Source organism: Camelus bactrianus, chromosome 17, assembly GCF_048773025.1.
Source record: "Camelus bactrianus isolate YW-2024 breed Bactrian camel chromosome 17, ASM4877302v1, whole genome shotgun sequence".
Classification (NCBI taxonomy): Eukaryota; Metazoa; Chordata; class Mammalia; order Artiodactyla; family Camelidae; genus Camelus; species Camelus bactrianus.
The window spans coordinates 16,985,994-17,007,036 of NC_133555.1; the positions used below are offsets into that span (position 1 = coordinate 16,985,994).

Below are 21,043 nucleotides of genomic sequence, written 5' to 3' on the forward strand. Positions count from 1 at the left end.
GGGCTTTGAACAGTTAAACTCAAGACTTGGGTGGGTCGCTGCTGTTCTGGTGTCTGGAACGGTGCCGTGAGTTGACTGGGGCAGTTAGCAAGTGCTCATGTTTTAACCATCACTTCCACGGTCCCCTGGGCCCGACGCTGGCTCACTGGCTTTGGGCAGGCCCCAGTTTGGCACATCGGTTTAGAGGGAGTTAAACTTTTCACAGTTTTCTGGATTGTTTGCAGTTCAGTCCTGTGCAGCATAATGAAAGTTTTCTAGCCATCTGTTGTTAAGCTGGCGGGGAGCAAGGCCAGTATATCCAAACAAAGTTCTGGCCTGCTGTAAACGGAACCTGTCGGTGTAGCATAGCTTTCCTGACCCCTCCAACGAACGGGGCAGCCCTTGGTACCAGGCACTCACTGCCTAGAGCTTTCAAAGGGGAACTATTTTCGGGGTTGGGGGTGGTGAGGGCCTGTTTACTTTTTCCCTCCGTGTTCCTCTCACTGGCTTGGACTAGTTTATACTTAATCTTTAAATGGATAAATGGTTACTTGTCCCCCCTCCTTTTCTAGAGAAGGAAGTGTGGCTTCTTAAATGAGGATCGTAACTTTCAGAACAAGGTATGAGTGTCTGTGGCTGTGTGTGAGGCAGCTGTGATTTGAAAGGATGTTCTACTCAGTTGTTTTTGTTTCATTATTTTGGCTTTCAGTGTTTGGGGACAAACAGTCCGAGCAATGGAAGCTCCTGTATTTATTACTTAGCTTATGTAACTCAAAGTGTTTCATAGCTTTAAAAGGACCCCCCCCCCCCCACTTCCGCAATTTGTATTTCATTATCAGAAATTAATACAGAGCATAACTTACAGAATGGCTCCTGGCTGTATGGGCTGTTGCCTACTTCTCTGTTCTTATTGACAAAGTCTACCTATTGTTTTTAATTGCTCAGCTTAAGCTTAAAAGAATTTCGTTGTTTTGTGGCATTCTGTAATAAATGTTTAATTTTTGCTTGCTGTTTCAGTGTTTCCTTGGCTCCTTAGGAAACATTCCTCTGCATTCAGATCCTTGTTATATGTCTGTCTGTATTGCAACACCTGTCTAAACCCACCCCTAACCTTTGTGGGTTTCCTTTTGTTAATGACACCTTGTAGGTGCTGTTGTATTTCTTTCTTGGTCTTGCTGTAGTCTGTTTCCTGTCCAGCATTGGTTACATTTGTGCTCTGTGAAGAGAGGGCTCTGGGGAGTCATTGTCAAACCTCTGTATCCATCTCAATTCATTAAAATATCCAGAGAGAATGGCCACTGTCATTGAATAACTGTGTCAGCCCCTCCCCTGGCTGCCTTAGCCCCTGTGGATGAGAAGCAGACCAGTCCCACACAGTTACAAAGAAAAAGGGCACCCAAAGGATGCACATTTATCTAAAGCATCCACACAAGGGAGTTTGGGTTCAACTGTAGCTGCAGTGCAGGAATGGACAAGGGTCAGAAATTCCATAAATGGAGGTGGGGGTGGAGGGGGAGCAGGAGAACCAAAGGAATAAATTAGGAGATATAAGGCTTCTCCTTTAAGGGACAAGGAGTTTTGCAGTAGTGAAAAATATTCAATTTAAAATTTAAATGAGTGCACTTACTTAGAAATACCATACAGTCATAATCTGTTTGTAAGGTGACTGACATATAAAGTGCTTTTTTGTTTTAAGGTAAAAAAAAAAAGTATTCAGGGTAGAGTTTCGGGTGTAAATGTCAGGTGCGTAACGCATACTCCCTCCAAGAGTCAAGCAAATAACCTTGGCATTTAGGACACTGCCTTTTAGAACATGAAATTGTATTTTGTTGTGTGTCTTTTTTTTTTTTTTTAAAGGAGGACTACATTAAGGGGTCACCTATTAGCTGTGTTTTTGCTGTCTTAAACTCAGCCCTTCTGTCTATTAAAATCAAACCACTGTGTAAACATTCCGGTGTTGTTCTTGGTCTCTACAATGGCCACGGGGATCGGGTTTCACCTGCCTGCACATCTTCAAGCAATTAGAGCAATTAGCGTGAAGCCATTTCACATTCAAGGATTCAAGGTCTACGGTGACATTCAAGTCTAGGAGAAGTCTGAAAGAGAGAGAGGAAGCCACGTAGAGCATGGCTACTCTTCCATGGCCCTGAGCAGACAATTTCTCTTTTAAAAATGGTAGCTCTTTAATGATATTATTATGAGGTTTGGAAATGACAGATCAAAAGTTGTTTATATCAAAAAAACCCAACAGTCATTTAATTATACTAATGAAGGTCTTTATACATGGCAGATTTTTTTTAAAAAGACTTAATGGCCATGAGAAATGGAGTGTTGCTGTACCTTGTATCACCATGGGAGTGACAGCCTTCTTTTCATAGGAAGAATATATTTTGTAATATATAAGGAACTTTGCATTCCGCCTTCCATGGTAAACCTCCCTGTTTGGGGTAAATGTAATCATTACAGCCATGTAGAATATTTAGTTGGCAGACTTTGGGGGAGTAAGTATTAAGAGTCACTTTTTATTTATTTTTTTAAAGCTTGGAGAAGAAGAGTGGCAACTTTCATACACTGAACTAGTGCAGTTGAAAGACAAATAAATGTATCCTTAGTGCATCTGATGGCTGTGCTGTGGAGGACTGAAGAAGGTGCCTTTTACAAAATAGTCTTAGAATCCAGGAGAGTTTTTGTTTTGCCTGTTTGTTTTGTTTGTTTTTTCACATTTGTCATTGAGTTACCCAGGAATCTTGCTTGCATGAGACAAACCCAGAACTGATTGCAGCTTTTGAAATCGGTTAGTCGATTTTTAAATCTTCGTTTTTCCCTGTTGGGTTATTATTATGCCAGAACCAGGGGGCGAGGGGGGAGTGCTAGTTTTCAAAATCCAAGGGTGCCGCAGAGAAGATGTGGCTGTGCCCTCCCTGGAGGTGTTCGCCATCAGGAGTCACCGCAGGCTAAATTATAATGTGGAATTCTGTTGCCCTTTAACCTGATGCTGCCTGTTCGCATTTAGTGTTTGTTAACAAACAGTTCTAAGTACAAAATTGTTGGGAGAATTACTTTTTCATTATATGCACTGACTTTAATTAGAATAAGCGGCTTATTTTTAAAAAGAAATAACTGTGTGCCTCTCAGAAAGTTCTTGCGATAATTCCTTTATGAAATTGCCTTAGTGGACTTCAAAGCTAGTAGGTGTTGAGCGGCTTTATATCCGTAGCGCTGAACGCTTCGATCTATTTGTGTGACCGAGGCTGGAGCATTTGTGTTCATTCATTAATTCACCTTGTTAGGGAACCATACTGCTCAGAGGTCTCTAGCCCCATCTCGGACCACTGAGAACTCCTCTGTTGAGGGATGGCTTTCCCGCCACCCCCTTGCATGGCACCCAGGCTCTGTGCCTTTTGAAACTGCATTGCAGAGCAGATGCAGGGGATGCTTATAAAATAGTAGCATGCTGGGCACTGACTGAGGTGAGGGTCTTTTCCCTTTTCCCTTGGCAATGGATTTCTGGGAAGTCATCATTTGCAGCGTTTGTAACTTGACGAGCTGAGTTAGACAGGAACACTTGAATTGGATACTCCACCCCTCCTAAAAGTGGAGAGGCAGGCATCGAAGCGCTGTGGGGCTCAGAAGGGAGGTAAGGCAGTAAACCAGATCTTTCCTTTTTTTTTTTTTTCCCTCCTAGCTCGTCCTCTGTTTCTCTGATCTGCCTTTTGAACTGTTTTTGTGGCTGATCAGTTCCACCTAATATGTCTCTTGATTTCTGCTATTGTAATACTCAGGCGACATGCTGTTCTCTTGGTTTTTATAAGCTTTAGATGCTTCTGCCTGTCATATTCTGGCGGTTTATCTTCAGCGTCTGGATTTGCTTTCAGACTTGAATGTCTATCAAGCTGCCGTTGCTTTGAATGTGAGATCAAAAGAAGATGAATTCCAGTAAAAAAATTTCCTTCTATGAAGAAAAGATTGGGGCCTATGTAAACATCCCACTGACAGTTCCCAATGAGTTATTTTAGCCGAGTATTAGCACCTGGATGACAGACACTCCAGCATTCCACACTAAATAACAAATCAGTTGCTTCCAAGGCAGAAGAACGTTGCCACACCAGCAATGCATTTTCAGGAGGAGTCCTTTTTCCTCCTCCTCCCCCTCCCCGCCTTTTGTTTTTTCTCTCCCCCCACCTTTATTGAATATGGCTGTTCAACTCTTCATCCTATTTTTCAAGCTGACTTGCTCTGCCTTCAGCAGTTTACTTTTCTTTACGGTATCTGTCAAGTTACTCGGGTGACGGAAGACAGGACTTTGATAATTAGTTTGGGACGGGTTAAGGAGTGTTCAGGGAGGCAAGCTAGGCGTCTCCACATAAACAGGTAGTTTGGTTGATTGCAGAGAAGTAAAATGCCAAGGAAAGGCAGCAAAAGCTAGATCAAGGGCATATCCCTGGAATGCGGGCGATGTGTTCTTTAAAAATACATGTGACAAATTCCTCTCAAGTCGGCAGAATCTGAATTTTCTTCCTTTCTCCTTTCTTCCTTTTTTTTTTTTTTTAAGCGTCCTGCCTGTGTTAATGTCATCTCCAAAATATGTGAAGAGTGTGTTTTCCCAAAGCCCATCGGTGCGGATTTGTCTGCGTGAAGGAGCTGTGTTTGGCTAGGGCTCTGTCTAGCCAGGGCACACTTCTGATCCTGTGTCCCTGCCTGCAGACCTGGAGTGATTTAGATACAGTGTAGCCTGAATAGGTTTCTTTAAGTGCTAAATGCAGCTTTCAGAATTACCTGCCAGCTCCAACTGATCTTTCAACTTTGAAAGTGAAGAATTACTTGAGGAATTCTTGTGGTTTCTTTGTCATTTAGTGAGAGCCCAGCCAGCTACTGTGAAGGCGAGCGTCCCCGAGGTTGCCTACAAAGGGCAATGTTCCAGTGTGTTTTCTCCTCGAGTGTGCTTCAGCCGCACAGGACTTCCTGTTTATTCAAACATCTTTTTTACCACTCGGCAACCCCCGCTTCACAGAAACAGCCAGAACCTATCTACAGCAAGAAGACGGAAATCCAAAGGCAGACAGTACGAGCTCTCTCGGTCAAACTCTTCATTTTCTCTGTAAGTGTCCAGAGGAAAAAAAAAAAGGAAGATTTTTGCTGGGTTAAACTTTTAAAACTAGGGATCCGCTCCTGCAGGGACCTTCTCTGCAGGGCAAAATAAGATGATCCAGCTTGTTTACTTCTCTTTCTGTGCCTCCCACCCCCCCCAACCCCGCCCCATCAAAGACGGTTTTCTTTTTAGATCTTGGAGAGGACCAGTTCGTCGTTCTTAACTCCTTGTTAATTCACTCTTGCTTTCAAATGTGTCTTCGGATATTATCGGCTCAGTCAGTCACAGTCAGCCAGCCGTGTGTCGTCAGGGGCTTGAATGGAGATGAGAACCTTGCTCTGCTTATTTGTGACATTGTTTTGTGTTGCCTTCTTTTCCTTCCTGTTATCACCAGGAGTGAGAGAGTTCAGGGAGGGTGCCTTGGTAATTCTGCGTCTGCAGGATCGTCCTCGATGAAGGCACCGCGACACCGTCATCGCATGCGAATCGGTCTTGATAATATTTGTACCAATTTCATGCCAATAAAAGTCAGACCACTGAAACAAGCACGGTCATTATCTCATTCATATGACTATTGTTGAAACGGAGTGGGCTGCAGGAAGAAAGAGAAAACCTGCCTCACTTTCTGAGATGGTTGTTAACTTTGATGTTGGAAGGTTCTTTTCACAATTCTCCTTGTGGATAATTAGTATGGCAGGGAAAGCCCACGGACCGGGGCTGCTGCTTCTCTCTGCCGACCAGCGACGCGGTTGCTCTCTGGGTCCTTTCTGTTGAAATGACTTTCCCAACACATGGTTTGACATTTTTTTTTTTTAAAGGGTTCCACCTTTTCCTGTCTTATGTAGACCTCCCTCTGGCCCCCTGTCCTCCTTTCACACCCCTCCCCCAACACACACACACTTCAGTGTAATTGGTAAGCCAGGTGCTAATTTTTTTTTTTTTAACTGTGTACTGGTCAGGGAATACACAGGAAGTGGAAAATTAGCTCTTTTGATCTGAGGGGAATTGTTATTACTCTCCACCTCGTTTGTTAGTCCCCAGACTAAATATACTTAAATTTCAGTGTCTAAAAGAGCATGTATTGGAATAAAGAAATAGCCTCTGTCCCCACCTCTAATGGAAAAAACATTTAAATAAATAAAATAAGTAACTGTACGCGTGTGTGTACGTGTATCGCTCACGCTAGGCTGGCTTTTTTTTGTGTTCTGAAGTTGTTCTACTTTGCAAGAAAAAAAAATTATGTTTGTGACTGCCTTAAGGACAATTTGTATAACAGTAGGAGTAATTGCAGGGAAAATGGAAAGAGTGACTGGAGGTATTTACTCAGATGTTAGTGTAGGTGTGGGGGCCGAAAACTCAGTGTGGGAACAGTGGGCTGCTTTTCTTGGTATCACAGTCTATTTGATGACCATCAAATTTCCCAGCTCGCTGGTTTTGTTTTTTCTGGATGGCATGTTTGATTATTTATCAGAAGGGGAAGGGAGTAGCTGAAGCAAATAAACATGTGACCAAGTTCTGTTTTGTTTTCCACTCAGAAAGCCATGCCCTTTAACAGACATACAGAAAAGAATAAATGCATTGTTTTATGATAAAAGGAAATTATATGTGTCATTTTCTTTTTAAAGGCAAGAGAGTTAACCCTTAAGACTCAGGGGCCTTTTTGCCTTCTGAGAATTTGCCAGGCTTTTACTGAGAATTAATCTATTGCGGTGGATGGTTTTATGGTGCAGGATTTCCCAGGATTAGTTGGTCAGTAGTTTGGCTTTTCTGGATGCTTTCCTTATGCCTGCCTCAGTAGCTCTACTTTTATGGTGGAGGTGTGTGTGTGTGTGTGTGTGTGTGTGTGTGTGTGTGTGTGTGTTTTAAACAGTGATGCCATTGGATAAATCAGAAGCTCTTACAGTTTTGTTGAAGGCTGTATTCTGACCTTACATCTAAACATAAACAGCTCAGTTAAAGGGAAATATACCAGACTTTCTGTGAGAGGGTGCAGCATAATTTATTAGAGGCCAACTTTTACTCCTTTCTTAAAACATGAGAGGCAGCTGGTATACCGTGAAGAGTTGGCTTATGTATCTCCAAAACACCCTCAAAAACGTCTTCCTATCTTTAATATTATGTCCTGTATGTAATGATCTGCAGGGTTATTGGTTATCTCAGATCAAGTCCTCCAGAGCCCTAGGAAAAGACTCAAGTCCACATTAAATGTAGATTTTTAAACAGGCAAACTAAAATTTAATTTGTTTTGTTTTGTTTTGTTTTAATTCTCTAGCAGGGTTTGCACGACTGCATGGAGACATTCTTTACTCATGGGCACGCACTGACCTTTGTGTACAGGCACGCACGGGCACATTTTTAAATGACTTGAGCATGATTTTGCACAGGGGCTTCCTCACGTATACACACCCTGGACGAGTGATGGCCATGCTCCTAGCACAGTGCCTGGCCTGGTCACATTAGGCCTTATAAATCAGCCTCAGATCTGTTTCGTGGCCTATACTGTTTTGGAATGTGAATTGGAAATATGCACACAGAGGAATTCCCTCTCCATTGACTATATAAGGGAACGATGCAGCCAGCGCTCAAACACAGAGCAGTTTCCATCAGTATTGCCCCACACGTGTGTCACTGGGAGGGGATTCTGTCCTGGAGAGGATGACCGCAGAGGCAGTAGCCTTTACACCTCCTCTTTTTGGTTATCTTAGGTGACTCTCTGAAAGGCACTTGGGTTGGGTAGTCATACTTTGTACTTATACAGAGGCCTTTGTCTCTGCAAATCAAAGCGCCTGACTAATGCTGCCTCGTTTATACTCAGAACACTCCTGGGATGTAGGTAGGCTGCAGAGATGATCCCACTTGTGAGGTGGGAGAATGTCCTGTTGTTAAAATTGTTTACAGTTTCCGGGTGTGTCTGTATGTCATGGTCAGGCCAGACCTGGAAAGAATATGATCTAGATGCCAGGAGAAGCGTTTTTTCCCGTGACATACTCAGCCCTGACCACAGGCAGTCTCAAGAGAAAGTGTTTTCCCATGCAGAAACTGGGCTGGAAAACACTTCTAGTGTGTGGTGTTGATGGAGGTGGAAGTGGGGGGCCGGTGAAAAGTAATCATGCTTAATTTTAATCTCTTTAGCATCAAAGGTCAGAGTTATATATTTTTTAAAATATGGCACAGGCTAAAAATTTGATTTTTGTTTTGTTTCACTTTAACTCAATGTGATGTTGGCAATTTAACTTCCACAAAAATCAAGTTAGTTTGTGCTTTGCAAGGAAACAGACACTGCTCATAGGCTATGCAGGGTGAGAAGTTGCTCTGTGGTTGTGTGCTTTGGGCAGAAGAATTGAAACATTCTGTTAAGCCTCAGTCTTACTATGTGATTTTTTAATTCTGATGTGTCTTGATCTCCTTCCTAGGGTCACTATGCAGAGTCACAATTAGTCACATGCCATTTGCAGTTTGAAGTCTTACACTGAAAGCTTTCCTGGAAGTCTCTAGACTAGGGTGGCAGTAGAATTTAGGTTGTTTGGTTCCCAGCACTGTTTGTTTGTTGGAACCTGAACACAGAAATTAGATTTGAATAATCTCCATCAAAATGTGTTTGTAATTTTAAAAAGTAATTTTCAAAAGTCTTATAAATATGATTCCAATTTTGCTTGAGAAAAGTAATTTACATAAGCATGCTCCCAGATGTTGACAGTGTCATGTGTAGATGATGATTTATACTTGACTTCTTATTTTCCTAATTCATTTATGTACCTTTCATGTTTTCTAAGTATGATTTACAATGTTCTATTAGTTTCAAGTATACAGCAAAGTAATTCAGTTATATATAGATACATTCTTTTCCAGATTCTTTTCACTATAGGTTATTACAGTGTACTGAATATAGTGTCCTGTGCCATACTGTAGGTCCTAGTAACTATTTATTTTAGATATGGTAGAAGGTATCTGTTCATTCCAAACATTTAATTTATTCCTCTCCCCTTCCTTTAGTAACTATAAGTTTGTTTTCTGTGTCTGGGAGTCTGTTTCTCTTTTGTAAGTGAGTTACTTTGTATCATTTTGGGGTTTTTTTTTTTTGTTTCTTTTTGTTTTTTGGTTCCACATACAAGTAATATCATGCTGTTTCTTTCTCTGTCTAACTTACTTAAGAAGCACTTACTGGCTATCAGGCCCTAGACTATGCATATTATATGTATTAATTCCTCCCATTCTTACAGATGAAGAAACAGTCACAGAGAGGTTCAGTAACTTGCCCAAGGTCACACAGCTTTGCAAATGGTGGAGCTGGGGTTCAAATCCAGGCAGGTTGGCTGATGGGAACTTCACCGCTATGTATGCTGTTTCTATAGAAATACATTCGTGTTTTATAAAGCTAACTTCTGTTTCTTTGGAAATGCTGTGATTCTCCCAAGGTCAGTAATTCCCCCAAATTCCCAGAAAATCCCTATTTCTTCACTCCCGGAGACTCAAGTTTCACCTTGTGCTAAACTGCGGTGACTGGAAGTGCCAAAGAGCATTGTCGCTTGATGAGCACAGCTCTGTGAACCCTGTTGTGTGTCTGATGAACACTGTTTTCTTTTTAAGAAAATGTTTCTAATTCCTTGATCAGAGTGATCAAATCTTCAAAAAAATTCCCTGCCAAGTACCCTTGAGTGTGGCTCAAGTTAACTGAATATGTTCTTCTGGACATTTCTAAATTTTTCTTTAGAGACCTATCATGTCAAGCAAGAAGTTCTGTTTCCACGTGAATGGAAAAATTCCAAATCCACGGATCTGTGGATTAATGGCCATTTTTGGTTGTGTCTTTCCTCAAGTACAGGTGAAGGGATTCTCTGCCAGACCATGTGACCTTTGGCATATTCTGTGAATTTTCTGTTTAGAACAGAGACAGATATGCAGGTAGCATTCAGTGCATGTTGGCCGTCATTTCTTCTTCATGACATGGCAGCAGTGTCATCGATACCTTCCTCTCCCCCTAGGCCTGCTCTCTGGCCTCTCACTGGCCATTCTTGCTGCATTGCTCTAAAAGTCAGGGCAGGGCATGGGTTAGGGTTTGCTGAGACATATTTGTTCATGCCTTTGCCAGTGGATGGAGACAGACCTCTCAGTTGCAAGTCATCTGTGCGACCACAGCTGACTTCCATCACCCGCCTTGTCCTCACTTTGCTTTTTTGTCCAATGAACACTGTCTGCCTTAGATTCCTCTCGGCTCAGTAGAGGATGCTGTGATCCTCTCAGTGTCTCCATAAAGAGGATAGCTAGTGGTTTGAGATCACTGAGGAAGAGGAATCTTTGCTTTTCACAAAATATGTTTTCTTAGGTAAGGGACATTAAAGTTCCATTTACTAAGTAATTGTCATGTACAGGTACGGTGCTAATAAGGACTTCCTGTGCGCATCTTGCATAGTCTTTATAATTGAACCTCTCTGTTCCTTTGCTTACATATATGTTCACTGGGTATACTAATGCCTCAAAGGATAGTGAAAAATAAATGAGATTGTGTGTCTATACTGTTTAGTACTTAACTGGCAATAAACACTCACAGAATTGCAGCTTTTGTTATTACCTTCCTCATCCCCAATGCCAGGGACCAGTACAGTTTTAAGTATATAATTAATTGGAAATGCAAATCATAGCCACAGTGTGATGTCACCTCAGATCTAATAAAATGACTGTTATCAAAGAGACAAGAAATAACAAGTGTTGGTGAGAATGTGGAGAAAAAGGAACCTTTGTGCACTATTGGGGGCGAATGTAAATTAGTGCAGCCACTATAGAAAATATTATGGAGGTTCCTCAAAAAATTAAAAATAGAACTAGCATATGATCCAGCTATTCCACTTCAGTGTATACATCCCAAAGAAAATGAAATCACTATCTCAAGACAGTATCTGCACCCCCATGTTAAGTGCAGCATTATGTATAGTAGCCAAGATATGGAAGCAACCTGAGTGTCCATCAGTGGGTGAATGAATAAAGAAAATGTGATATACACACACATACACAGGACTATTACCCATCAAAAGAAGGAAATCCTGCCATTTGTAGCAACAGAGATGGTACTTGAGAGCATTATGCTAAGTAAAGTAAGTCAGACAGAGAAATACAAACACTGTATGATCTCTCTTGTATGTGGAATCTAAAATAATCAGACCCACAGAAACAGAGAACAGCTTGGTGGTTGCCAGAGGTGGGGGATCGAGGAAATGGGTGGAGGTTGTCAGGAGCTATAAGGATAAGTTCTGGGCTTGTCATGTACAGCACAGTGACTGAAGTTAACAATACGGTATCATGTATTTGAAAGTGGCTAAGAGAGCAGATCCTAAAAGTTCTCATCACAAGGAAAAAAATGCAACTATGTGAGGTGATAGAGGTTAATTAAACTTACTGTGGGAATTGTTTTTATATATATATAATATTTATATATATATATATTTTATATATATTATATATATAATATATATATTTTTATATATATATTTTATATATATATAATCATCAAGAATGATTATAGTGCTATATATTAATTATATCTCAAAGTGAGGGGGGAAGCATTTAGAGAAAAAAAATTTAAATAAATAAATTTAACACCCCCCCACCCCAATAAAAAGCAAGCAGCTATAGTAGAATGTGAGTGTCTACAGTGGATTGAAAAAATAGGGGCCAGAAATCCTGCTGGACCTGAAAGCCATTGCTGGTGGGTGGAGAGAGGCAGACTGAACTCAGGCGAAGGCCGAGCAGAGACACAGGTGTCCAGGCATGTGAACAGTGGCCGGACCATTTAAATGGTGACGAGAAATTTGTGCTCTCTCTCAGCTCAGCCTCTGTGCTGTTTGCTTTATGAAAAGCTCTTTTTTGCAGAATCCCAACTTTGGCTCAGTGGAACCAAGAAAACAGGGGACTTGTCCCTTTGGGGGCTTGAAGAAAGGATGAGAGTCAGGGGATGATGGTGGCAGCATCAGTGGCCCCAAAGAAGATGGAGGCACTAGGACAGCTCATTGTGAGGGAGAGCAGAGGTAGCTGGGCTTGTCCATGTCTTCCTGGCTGCCTACTCGGGGACTGACATCATGGTCATAGAAACCCGGGACGCTACAGGGATCCTCAAGCAGCACTTGCCCCTGGGTCTGGGGATATCAGGGAAGGACTCTGCTGCTGGAGGGAATTAGATTGAAGTTTTAGGAAAAGGGAGAATGTATTCTTAAAGATGTCATTTCCTTTTATTTTTTAAACACCTTTACTGAGACATCTGCGACACGAGGAAGTGGTGTATATACGAAGGCATACAACTTGCTGTTTTTATGTATGTACACATTGTGAAAAGAGCCCCACAATCAGACTAAGTAACTTAGCCATCACCTCTGCCCGGTTAGTGAGAAGATTTAGATGTATCGTCTTAGAAAATTTCGAGCGTACAGTACAGTGTTTTTAAGTGTTGTCGCCGTACTGAACATTAGCTCCCCGAAGCTTATTCCCCTCACACAGCAGAGCTTTGTGCCCTTTGACCACTGGCTCCCCGTTTCCCCTCCCCCAGCCCCTGGCAACCACCATTCTACCCTCTGCTTGCTTCTATGAGTTCGACTCTTTTAGAATCCCATATATGTCAGATCATGTATCTGTCTGGGAAGGGTCGGATTTGAATGGAGAAGATACTTGGATACCATGTAAATGTGGGCAGAGGACAAGAAGAGGAGAATTACCGATGTGGCCATGGCTCCAAGAGTCCTGGGAATAAGATGGTCTGGTTGAAAAAAGCAAGTCTTTAGCGGAGGGAGAAGAGGCAAATAAGTTAGGAGGTGTGATGCCACAAAAAGGCCTTTCTCTTCATCCTGAAGGCAGAGGGACGAGGCACATACATTCACGTGTGTTTGGCCCTGTAGGACCGCGGCTCCATTTGCCAGAATTCCCCGTGGCCATGCTTGGTCTAATCATTGACCTTGGTAGAATGTATCAAGTTCTCAGGAGACAATGTTTGTTTGTTTTCATATTTCTGTCCTGACCACTCACTAGATTTGTGACCTTGAGCAAGTCACCAAACCTCACAGTCTTAATTTTTCCACTTCACATGGATAATCATAAACCCTTCCCCTGCTTCCCTTAGAAATGTTTGGAAGAAAACACTAAGTGTAAAGCAGCGGGCACAGTGCCTGGCACATAGTGAACAGTTCAGTGCGTTATTTTTTTGCTAGTATTCTGAATGTGGGGAGTTAGGACCCTACACTTGCCCCTGTGTTTCTAGATGTTTCTCATTGCAAGGAGGTTTCTAGATGTTTCTCATTGCAAGGACTGCTTTGAGAGGTGTAAATTATTAGAGAACATTTACTTTTTTTTTTTTTTTTTTTTTTTGGTCTGTCTTGGATAACTTTGGCCAAGAGTGAGTACTTCTAAACTTAAGATTATTGGTCATATTTTGGGATATTTCCCTTCTTCCCATTTTTACTTCTTTTGTCTCAGTTGAAATTGGTTCTCACTCTTGCCCAAAATTCTCATTTTGCCCAAAATTCAGGTAAGGGAAAGATGGTAATTTGTGCAGCAAAGCATTCAAAAGGGTTTAATCTCTTCTTAGGGCATCTCGAGTGTGAGTGGATGACATTACAAGAGGCAAAGGAACTCAGCATCATTTGCTTGAGTAGAAACTGCGTTCACTGTTACTAGTGAAATCAGAGAAAATTCTCCTTTATTTTGAGCATAATTCCAGCCAGATTCTTCCACAGATTCTTCAGAATTAGCAAGTCTCTCTCCAAGGTATGAAAAGATAAGAATCTGGTTTATTCATAATGAGAGTTGCTGGGCTGCCCCCTCATAAAAGGCAATTGCAGAAAACAGCAGGTTCCTACAGCGAGTTAATAGATCCCTTTGATTCATTTCTTCTTGCATTTGACGCCCTTATTTTTACTTTGGGAGCTTGGAGAAGGACTGGGCCAATTTATTTATTCATTTTTGGTTAGAATCTGGTCCTTGCTGAACAAGGGAAAATGGTTTTGATGCAGCCTCCAGCTTAACATCTTAGACATTTTGTAATAAACGTGACTTCGGTTTGACTTCACTGCCTTGCTGGTGTTGCCTGCAGTCACGGCACCCCAGGCCGTGGTCTTGTCATCTCTCCTGAGGTAGACGGGCCCAGGCCTGGGCAGGACCTGAATGGAACCCCTCCAAACTCGGCTCAGGTGCCGGAGACTTGCCACTGGTGATTCAGCGTCTGGCCCCGGCTCCAGCCAGGAGCGGCCAGCCGGGGCCTCAACAGGGTGGTGACAGGGCCCTGTGTTAATAGGTGTATGGAGTAGGAGTATGATGGTGGGGCTTTGTTTTTTTGGTTTTTTGGTTTTATGCTGACTTCAAACAGACTTCCTGACTGTTTGTAGCCATTAAACTTATTTCAGCTGATTTTGCAAGATACCCTTTTTCTTTTTGTCTCATGAAAATCACTAACTTTGATCATCTTTGGTGGGAAGCATCTTCTAGGTGCCTTACAAATTAAAAAGGTCATTCATAACTGCAGGTGAGGATAGGGTTTGCTGATCTCCTGTCTGCTTCCTCGATTTCTTTGGGAGTGGGACTTGGAGCAAAATGCCTCCTCCTGCCTAGAGCCCGCGGGTATTTCTGTGTCCATGTCTCCCATAGTAGGTGCACGGGGTGGTGTGTGAACCCTGCGGCACTAGATACTGGCAGATCGTGGCGTGGTGCGAGGACACAGTTGCATAACTCCCTTCTTCATCCCAAAAAAAGAAGGAGAAGAAGAAAATGGCCTTTGCTGTGTTTTCTTCTAAGAAAATATGTTCTAATTGATTGCCTACATTAAACACTCACACACATACACACAGACACACACACATTCCCCAGCCTATCTGTACTCATGTCTTTGCATTATTTGTTCAATTTTAAAGTAAAAGTAAAGTGAAGAATATCACTATTCAATGCCAAAGCAGTGATAACCATCCTGTGTGTGGCTTAAAGAACAGGAAATCATGTCAGGAAGGGTTTGAGGAAGCTGGTGTTGGAAGTCGAGCTAGGGGATGCAGGTTCAGGCTGGTGTGAAGTGATGAAGAAACCGCACTGGTCCAGGTGGTGGAGGGAGTGACGGGGAGTGGCCTCATCTTCCCCACCCCGACATGTGGAGGGGGTGACACTGCCCATGGCCCTATCTGCTTCTGTAATTAGGACAGTAATGACGACAGGGGACTTTGACTTTGCCATTTCCTGTCCCTCCTGATTTTAACTTGAACACGTGGGATTGGAGAGCTGTAGGAGTGGAACTGTCTGTGCTCCAATTTCTCACCACATCTATCCAGATATTGTCTCGTAAACTCACTTGCAAAGACGGTGGGCGTGTGGAAAAAGCCACGCCCTCTCTAAATATCGGCTGTTACAGAATGCCCTCAAAATATAGGCTACTTTGTAGAGCTGTCAGAACTTCTGAGGATGGATGATGCTACAGAAGATCTTTTCTCTTCTAGGTCACAGATTCAAATCCAGTACTCTGCTGCTTTTGGAGGCGGGGGTGGAGTCAAGTGAACCTTCCAGGGAATGCTCAGAGTCTGCACCCTTATTTGCAGTGTCATAGATTAGACCACGCAGTGCCTGGGGTAGAGAGACTGTTAAAGGGTCTGATGATTTTTCGTTGGTCATTGTTACCCTCTGTATATTAAAGTTCTCATCGAGAAAGTATTTTTTTTGTTTGTTCTTTGCTTTTGTCACCAGTAACGTGACTTGAGGGTCTGCTAGAGTGCTGTCTTTGTGTATCTAACATTTCCACAGTCATTAGAACAGGACTCTTTCCTTGGTCACCTCATATTTTCATATTCATAATCACTGAAATCCTCCATGAGGTCAGCTTACTTTTCCATCTTCCTGTGATAACCAAGTATACCATTTGTAAATTATATATATACTTTTTAATGTATGTTATATGTATATATTTTTTGCATTCTAGTGGAGCATTTACTGCCTTGGAATGTTGTTGGTTCTGTACAAATACTTCTGGTTCTTTCAACCGCTGTCATTTCTTCTTTTAAGTGACCTATAAACCTTTTCATCCTGCCCTGGGATGATTACTGTGTCCAAAGCAAGGGGACGATGGAGTTGCCCTGCATACTCAGTTCTGTTTGGGTCTTGCTACTGAGCGATTGTCAGATTGGTTTCATGATGAGCTCTTGTTTTCGGATGGTAGTTTAGTTGCTGGAGTCGAACTAAAATAGCACATTAGTTTAGGGGGAAAAGGCTCTCTAGAGGGACTTGAGGTGTACGTAGAGGCTGAGAAATAAAGGAGAGAACACGACCTCTTCCCTATGAAGCTTTTCCATGCGTTTTTTTTTTATTGCTAGCTTTTCCTTCCAACCCCATGTGCGCAGGACTGTTGGTTAGCCTGGGAAATTATCTGAGAAACAGGTTTGATCTTGAGGGGTGGGGAGAGTCTAGGAAAAGAAATTAGAGGAAGGGTGGCTGACTCAGAGCAGCCTTTGAAGCTGGAAATGGGACAACTTCTCGGGGAAGACAGGAAGTAACCAGCCCTTCTCAGCTGGCCATTAGGGCCAGGGCTGTTTTCATTCTGAGGGTGTTGAGAATCTTGCACGAGGTTAAGGAGGCTTCCTTGGAACGGCTCTAAATTACCTGTGGGAAGAAGCATGTATTCAGCATGTGCAGCCAGTTTGACATGGTTTCAGATAGAGGTGCACGTGGATGTATTTTGTTTTCGTGTCCCAGTTCCTTCTCAGAAAATCAAAAAGGAGTTTGAGCCTTAAGAATAGCTAATGAGTTAACGTCCTTGCATCTTAGCTAAATTCTAAAATTATTCTAGCCAACTGATTGAAAGCTTTGTTTATATAAAATTGTGTTCCGTGGAACCTTCTGGGAATCTCAGAATACAGATAGCAGCTTAAGACCAGTTGGCAAACTTTTCTTGTAAAGGGCCAGATAGGAAATATTTTAGGCTTTACACTCTCTGTCACAAGTACTGAGCTCTGCTTTGTAGCCCAAGAGTAGCCGTGGGTGGTATTGAAGGCGATAAACATGACTGTGTTCCAATAAAACTTTATTTGGTGGGGGGAGGGTATAGCTCAGTGGTAGAGCACGTGCTTAGCATGCACAAGATCCTGGGTTTCAATCCCCAGTTCCTCCATTTAAATAAATAAATGGACCTAATTTACCACCCCTCCCAAAACAAAAAAAAAGTGTAAAAAAATTTTAAAAAACTTTATTTGTGGATACTGAAACTTGCATTCCATGTAATTTTCACAAGTCCCAAAATGTTCTTCTTTTTATGATTTTCCCAAGTAGTCTATTAAGTAAAAAGCATTCTTATTGGTTGAACAAAAACAGGTGATGGGCTGGATTTGGTCCACAGGCTAGAGTTTGCTGACCCTTGACCTAAAACATCACACTGCGTCATATTTTTTTGAAGACCTGCATGTCTCGGTTCTGATCTCAGGCCTCATCACCAAGTGTGTTATGTAAAAAAGAAATGAATGTTTCCTCCTCCTACCAGCTTGCTGTATGTGTGTGTATGTGCTCACTCAAACCATATTTTATGTAAACTCGTTGTTTTTTAAAATATGGCAAACATGTTTTTGAACAACCGCTACTTTGATCAGCATGCTACACATTGGGACACCTCAACCCCCCAAATAGAAGCACCTGCTATGAACTTGAGATGTAAATAGCTCGAAAGTTGCAAAACGTGCTTATGTAAAATGTAATTTGTAAATAACAGATGGCACTTATTTACTAGGAACATGAGGCCCTGATGAGAATGAAGTCATCTTGAACCAAGAGAATGGAATACATGTCAAAAATGGCCAGGTCCCCAGTTAGCATGAAAGCATGACCCGGCAAACTAGCAGCCAAGGGCCAGTCCCCCGACTCTTTGAGGGCCCAGGGCGGTTGGGGGGCCCATGGTGTGCTGACTGGAAGGTGACTTCAACCCCTAGGGGTAGATCAGGGCATAGATGGTGGCCAAGGCAAAGACAGAGGCAATGTCTGCCTTCTGCTCCTCTGCCAGCTCAAAGGCCGTTCATCTGAGCTGTTGAAGGACAGTCCGGGGGACTGTGTGCAACTGTGCTGTAAGTTCCTGGTTTTATCAGTTGCCTCCACTCTGTGACAACCTCAAACTGCATCTTTACTGTAACCCAAGCCTAGCGGTCAAATATAGCACCACGTTATCCAGGGCCAGGCAATTGTCACATCTGTTCTAAAGGAAGTGTTGACTCAACCCATCCCAGGAAACCACCAGCAAGAGTAAAAGGTCTTCAGAGATTGGATGGGACCTTTTAAATTATTGACGTTAGCAGTTGGTCTGGGACTTGAGTCATTGTTGATTCTTGCTTCTTACAAGAGAAATTCTCTTATCTATTCATTCTATTTCTCTCTCTCTCTCTCTCTCTTTCTCTCTTTCTCTCTCGCTCTCTCCGACACAAACAGAAGTCCACGTAACTTATTACTGTAGCCAAAGGATCTAATTGTATCTTCAAACAGGATAGCTTAGTTTGTCCAATCATGACTGAGATACTGTTGTAAAAATAAGAAAAGTCCCTCCTGCCTCCTGAGTCGTGTTGAGACACGTCTCTGAGGTTCAGGCAGTGGAGTCTGACATGGAAGACAGGAATACGGTTTTCATGATTTTGATGCATGTAACGGGTAAAAATGGCTATTAGGTAAGCACGTATGGGAAACAAAGTGGACACAGGTCTCTGGTGCAATTTCCAAGGGGGTTCTATCAGTTATTCCAAATTTTTTACTGATTATCATTGAATATGACGGGAAGTGTTTTGTTTGTTTGTTTGTTTTTTACTTTTCTACCAATGGTAGATCCCAGGGATTTGTATTGTGATGCTCAAATACTTAGTCTTGTACAGTAAGGATTTATTTCTCCTCTTTTTTTGTGGCTTTCGAAAATCTAGATTACAGTGATTTAAGTACCATGGGAATCAGAAAAGCAAATGCCCTTTAGTGATTGATTTCACGTCAATTTATAAGTTCTAATAAGTTAGGTTTTAAGATTCTTGCTGAAACCTCAATTGATTTTTTGGGAGTTGGAGGGGAGTGTTGGTACTTTGCCCCAGATTTGTTCTCATACTCATGATAAGACCAGAGAATCATTGTGGAATAATTCATAATAATTCATATCAAGGTGCAGAATTCTTTGCATTAGTGTTATCTCTCCATCCCAAATATTTCAAGTTATCTTACCGGTTTGCATTCATTTTGAGGATGAAATTTGGAAGCCATATTACACATCTTCATCATCTATTCCCTTCAGTAGTTTGACTAAAATTTCCCTAAGGTCCTAAACCTTTTCCGCCCAATGCTTCTATCTTTGATTATCATCTTTAGTGGGGCTTTGTCTGAAATGCTGTGAAAGGGCTGGGGGTTTGTTCTGTGATTATGTAATTTGATGTACCCCATGTTGGGTCTGGCTTTTTTTCCTTTAACCCAGCAGAAAAATTGCAAGTATTCCAGTATCTCATTTTAAAATGTATAGACCCAGCTCAGTAAACATTTGTTGAAAACTTAAATTTGAGTCTCATCCTTTCTTGTCCTGAAGTGCATTTATGAGAACATGCTCATATAAGAATAGTTTTTTGTGTATGTACTTACATTTTTTTAAAGACACTTAATATTACACCTTTTGCTGGAATGAGGTGCTCACTGTATAGATTCTCTGAGACGTGGTTATTTAACAATTGAGTACTTGTTCTCCAAGTATTTGGTGAGACATGGTAAATTATTTCAACAAAGATCTGTGGCTCTGAGGCATTGCCACTGCTCTGATTTTCTTTGCTTGCTCTGTTTTAATATTAAATGTACCTAACCTTTCTCCTCTTCCCCACCATATCTTTCTCTGCATTTATCTTTTCATTGTCATCCGCGGACCTTCTGTCTGTCTTTCCCACTAGCAGCCGGACCCTTCCTTGCTGATCAGTATATTACTCTAGGAACTCTGACGGTAGCACTTGAAATATACAACAGTTCCCTTTCGTACATTAAAAAGCCGTAAAACCTTCATGTGAAATAGCCAAGGGGACATATATAGTAGGAGGAGAGGCTTTTGCTCCTGCAGGCACCTTGCAGAGGGGACTATTTTTCTTATATGATATAAATGAAATCTTCACTCTGCCCACTTTTACACCTACGCATGTACTGAGCGTCTCCAAGGAGACAAGGAAACCCGGAGTCCAGTGATGGTGAATCCTCCTCCGAGACAGCAGGCTGGAGTCTCAGGCAACTCTCCCAGGCATCTTGGCTTCCAGATGCCCCTCTCAGACAGCCTCTCTCCTCGAGGCTCTTCCAGGCAGGCTTTCTCGAACATGACTCTCCCTTCCCAGATGAAATAACCTGTCCATTGCATCTGAAGGTCTGGTCGTGGTGAGTCCAGTAGGCAGAAGGCTACTGCAGGGGCTAGACGGGTGGGTGCAGCAGGGAGGTGGGACAGGAGGGGTTCATCTTTCCCAAGATCTTTTCTTTGTCACCCTTTTATTTATCTGTGCTTCTGTCTCATCGCCTCCCTTTGTACATCATAGACACCGAGGCACCACTCAACCTCACACGGTGTCTTAAAAATACTCTTTGTGACAACAGTACAGTTATAAGCTCGGTTTGGTGAGATTGTCCTTTGAGGAGAAGTGCCACTCTTGCTGCTTCAACAGTTTTAGGTGTCTTTTCATGACTAGTCGTCCCTGCGACCACTCCATTTTCCCTTCGCCCTGAGTTCACAGCACAGGAACCCCCAGTGCCATCTCGCCTCTCCCTGCTCCACTGTGTCACTGTAACTTTTCTTGGAATTGTAAACACCGTTTTCTTATATAAGTGACATCTCTGTTCCTCTTTGAGGAACACGCTAACATCATAAGCCCATTTCTCACACTTTCTAGGATTATAGTATCAGATCTTTTTGATACGTTGACCACATCTGTGTGCGAATCTTCTTTGAGCAATTAGTTATCCTGTAGAAGTGATCATGGATGTGATCCCCAGTAAATCTTG

At 42.2% G+C, this 21,043-nt stretch overlaps 1 protein-coding gene across 12 annotated transcripts in view; it reads left to right on the top strand.

Annotated features, from left to right (window-relative positions):
- Window positions 1–21,043, top strand: part of FOXP1 (forkhead box P1) — a 549,916-nt gene that overhangs the window by 379,978 nt on the left and 148,895 nt on the right. For 3 of the 12 annotated variants that reach the window (XM_045507072.2, XM_074344465.1, XM_045507071.2), the window contains exon 1: window positions 4,617–5,077. The exons of 8 other annotated variants lie outside the window; for them this stretch is intronic. In XM_045507072.2, the coding sequence (XP_045363028.2) occupies window positions 4,892–5,077 (186 nt within the window). In that variant the 5' untranslated portion in view covers window positions 4,617–4,891. Of the gene's footprint in view, window positions 1–4,616; window positions 5,078–21,043 lie in introns of those variants that run through there. One more of the 12 variants, XM_010970598.3, reaches the window with a different exon arrangement.